This window comes from Lucilia cuprina, chromosome 6 (assembly GCF_022045245.1).
Source record: "Lucilia cuprina isolate Lc7/37 chromosome 6, ASM2204524v1, whole genome shotgun sequence".
Lineage (NCBI taxonomy): Eukaryota > Metazoa > Arthropoda > Insecta > Diptera > Calliphoridae > Lucilia > Lucilia cuprina.
In genome coordinates this window covers 13,279,981-13,284,311 of record NC_060954.1, presented here as the reverse complement: position 1 = coordinate 13,284,311, position 4,331 = coordinate 13,279,981, and the positions used below count along the sequence as shown (strand labels likewise).

The 4,331-nt window shown below is 31.0% G+C and overlaps 1 protein-coding gene across 1 annotated transcript; it reads left to right on the top strand.

The window, feature by feature from the left end:
• Positions 1-537: 537 nt before the first annotated feature.
• Positions 538-3,231, top strand: LOC111688611 (protein krueppel). The gene is made up of 2 exons (XM_023451113.2): positions 538-1,155; positions 1,286-3,231. The coding sequence occupies exons 1-2, from the start codon at positions 1,119-1,121 to the stop codon at positions 2,827-2,829; spliced, it is 1,581 nt and encodes a 526-aa protein (XP_023306881.2). The 5' UTR covers positions 538-1,118; the 3' UTR covers positions 2,830-3,231.
• The last annotated feature ends 1,100 nt before the right edge of the window (positions 3,232-4,331 follow it).

The window sequence follows — 4,331 nt, the reverse complement described above, 5'->3', positions numbered from 1 at the left end:
AAAAATTTACATAATAATGTAACAACAATAACAACAACATAAAGGGTAGGTAGAGAAAGTTAAGAAATGAGTGAAATTGTAAGGAAAAACTACCTGTTTGTTGATTAAACTAAAGGAAAGAGAATGTATGCAAAGAGATAGAGAGAGCACGCAAGCAAGCTAGTGAGTGAGTTTAAGTGAAAGAGTATATGTGATGTGTTAAAGAGTAAATGTTATGTGATAATAACTAAACAAGGGTTTGTTGTTTATGAGGGTTGATTTTGTGTGTGCGTATGTGTGTGATATAAAGAAAAACAACAACAATTTATACAATTGAGCAGACAAGAGCCAACAGAACGTCACTAGAGTACATAAACCATGCACTTTTGGAGTGAAAGTATCAGTTGTGATTTGCTTCTTTAACAGAGAACATCTAACAAAGAAAATATAAGAATTTAAAAAAAATAATATATAAAAACATTATAACAAACATAACTACATAACCAAACAAACAAAAAACCACTACTTAAAACAAGAAAAAAAAATTATATAGAAATAAGTTAAATAACAAAAAGTGTTTTTTTTTTAAAAAAGTAATTATTTTTATATAAAAAATATCAGAAAATTATACAATTTTTACTCAATCAAAGAAACAACAACAAATTAAAAGGATATTTTTTACCTCTAAACCTACTCAAAAGTAAAACCCTACATATACACTCATAAAAGGATATTATTATTACCACACAAAAATAGTGTATAAATTAAAAGGATTTTTAAAAATATCATATCATTTGTAATTTACAATTCAACAAGAAAAGACATCATCAGTCTTAAAAGAAAAAACTAATTTTTTAAAAGAAAAGTGTCTTAAAGAATTTTGTAAATTTAAAACCAGAAAAAAAACGTGAAATACCTCTTAAACAAAAAACATACCTCAACATCAACAAAACGGAAATTTATAAAAATAACAACAACTAAAAGTACAAAAACCCATTTAAAGGATTAATTAACATACACACCCACAACTCCTGGAATTTGGATTTAAAAGCTGTTAAAACAAATTTCGTGTGTTTTACACGAAATTTTAAAACATAACTTTAAAAAACAATTAACAATTAATTTGCTGTAAACAAGTTATGGCCATATCTTTGCTGCAAGACGCACAAACAAGAAGTAAGTAGAGAAATTTCCAAAAAAAAAATCTTAAAAAGATAATCTAAAACTTTTTAAAAAATTATAAAATTAAAAAATTTAAAAAAATCCTTCAATTTTACTTATTTTTTTCCTTTTTTTCTTTTTCTAGCTTTGGCCGCCGCTTTAGCTGGCATGCAACAACGCGAAGAAGTCGATCGTTCTTTGTCTTTATCACCACCCATGTCTGCCAATACCTCTGCCACAAATACCGCCATGTATCCTGGTCTACAACAAGCTGCTGCTGCCTCTGCCTTTGGCATGCTCTCACCCACACAATTGCTGGCTGCCAATCGTCAAGCAGCTGCCGCCTTTATGGCACAATTGCCCATGTCTACTTTGGCTTCCACACTATTTCCTCATCATCCTGCTACTTTATTTGGTTCCTGGGCTGCTGGTAATCCAGCTGGCATTAATCTAGCCAATGCTGCTCCTCATTCACCACCCGCTTCACCACACTCACCCATTAATATTAATACACCTCAGGCGAATAAGCACAGTCTAAGCATGACTTCACCCACTGCCTCGACACAAGGAGAATTGCCCGCTAAAAAGGCTCGCAAATTATCGGTGAAAAAAGATCTCATTTCGCCCAGCATGGAAATCTCTATGAGTGTTAGTGATTTATACAATACCCCTGGACCCATTTCACCACCCTCCTCAGGCTCCTCACCCAACTCCTCCAGCCATGATGTCTCCAGTCCCGCTGCCAATGCCAACAAAGACGGTGCTGCTCGCGATAAAAGTTTCACCTGCAAAATCTGCTCTCGCTCTTTCGGCTATAAACATGTTTTGCAAAATCACGAACGCACTCATACCGGTGAGAAACCCTTCGAATGTCCCGAATGCCATAAACGTTTCACCCGTGATCATCATTTGAAAACCCACATGCGTTTGCATACCGGCGAAAAACCCTATCACTGTTCCCACTGCGATCGCCAGTTTGTGCAAGTAGCCAATCTAAGACGTCACTTGAGAGTTCATACCGGTGAACGTCCCTATACCTGTGAGATTTGTGATGGCAAATTCAGTGACTCCAATCAATTGAAATCGCATATGTTGGTGCACAATGGCGAAAAGCCATTCGAATGTGAGAAATGTCACATGAAATTCAGACGCCGTCATCATTTGATGAATCACAAGTGTGGTGTACAATCACCCATAACACCAGCTCTCTCACCAGCCATGAGCAACGATTACAGCATTTTGAATTGTGATCAAAAATCGTTCTATGGGTCCGAAGAATCCATGGAAATTGGCAAACCAATGCTCAATCATTCGATCATGAATTATGCTGGTATTTCACAAATGGAAGAAGATGCTCCCTTAGATCTATCCGAAGATGGTGGCAGTCAAACTGATGAAAGCTGTTCGTTACGCTATCGCAAGGCAAATGATATTAGACGTGTTTTCCGTTTGCCTCCACCACAAATAATGCATGTACCCAGTGATATGCCCGAACAAACTGAACCCGAGGATTTGAGCATGCATTCACCGAGACAAGAATATGTTGGCTCTAATCCCTCATCGGCTGCTCAAAGCCCTGAACCAAATATGCTAATGATGCATGATGATTTGGATTTGGATGAATTAGATGATGCTGCTAGCATGTATATGAGACAACAGCAACAACAACAACAGCAACGTTTGCAGTAAATTGTTGGGGAATTTTGAAAATCCTTTCGCCCAAAAAAAAAAATCTCCAAAAAAGTATGTGTTTACTTAGTCCAAAGATTTGTATATAAAAAACCAATTTGCTCTCCATCAAATGGAACAAATGTGTTTTCAACAAAAGCAAAATTTTTAAAATTTTGTTCTACAGGAATTACCCAAAACAACAACAACAACTCCCTAGTACAACATTATTTTCTTACACTAGCACAACAATCTACTCTCTAACTCTCTCTCTCTCTCCCACTCTATCAATCTCTTCTTAGTAAGTAGTAAGTTTAAAACCAAAATTGCACATAATTATAACAAAATTGTACAAAACGCTCTTCAAACCAGGGTGCCATACTTTTTATTTTAATTAGTATTAAGTTTATTTTTTTATTTTTAATATTTTAGTTTTTTTTTACCTTAAGTTTTATTATTTTTTAATTTTCTTAATTTTTTTTTTAAACAAAAGATTGTAAATTTCTCTTTTTTTTAAGGTTAAGTTTTTAAATTGTAAATAATTTTTTAAAATTGTATATATATATATGACCTAAACTTAAAAAATTTTATTCAAATATTTGAATATTTACTTAACCTTAAAAAAAAACAAATTGCACATAACCTTAAAAAAAAACAACCTGGACTTTGCTTATAATTAATTTTAATTTTATCTATTTTATATTTTTTTTATTATTAATTAGTTTTTGTAGTTTATTTTTTTTTTATAACAAAAAAAACCCCTCAATAATCAAAATTAAAAATTCTTTAAGAAATTTTTTTAAAAAACTAAATTGTTTATTATTTTTATTATTAAAAACTTTAAAAAAATCAAAATTAACTTTAAGTTTTATTATTATTATAATTTTTATGAAAAAATAATAATTGTTTTTGCTTGAAATTTATAGAAAAAAATCTATTGTTTTTTATTTCTCTTTTTTTGTATTTAAAACAAATTAATTCTATTAGGAAAATTATGGTTTGATTTGAATTGTTGCTGAGAAAAATATATATTTTGAAAAAAAAACATTTAAATCTTGAGTTTTTTATTTATGAAATTTAGTTTAAAATTGAATTATTTTAAAAATTTTTGTCATTACACAAAAATATTTTTTTACTCATTTTTTTTTAATTTACACAAATTTAAGTTTTCAAAATTATTTTTGAAATATTTGTTTTTAAAAAAATTTGTTTCATATTTTTCAATTTTTTCTCCGAATTATAAAATTTTTTTCTCATTTGAACTTTAGTTCTAGTTCAATAATAATTCAGTTCTAGTTCAGTTCTAGTTGAGTTCTAGTTCAGATCTAGTTCATTTCTAGTTCAGATCTAGTTCAGTTCTAGTTCAGATCTAGTTCAGTTCTAGTTCAGTTTTAGTTCAGTTCTAGTTCAGTTCTAGTTCTAGTTCAGTTCTAGTTCAGTTCAGTTCAGTTCTAGTTCTAGTTCAGTTCTAGTTCAGTTCTAGTTCAGTTCTAGTTCAGTTCTAGTTCAGTTCTAGTTCAGTT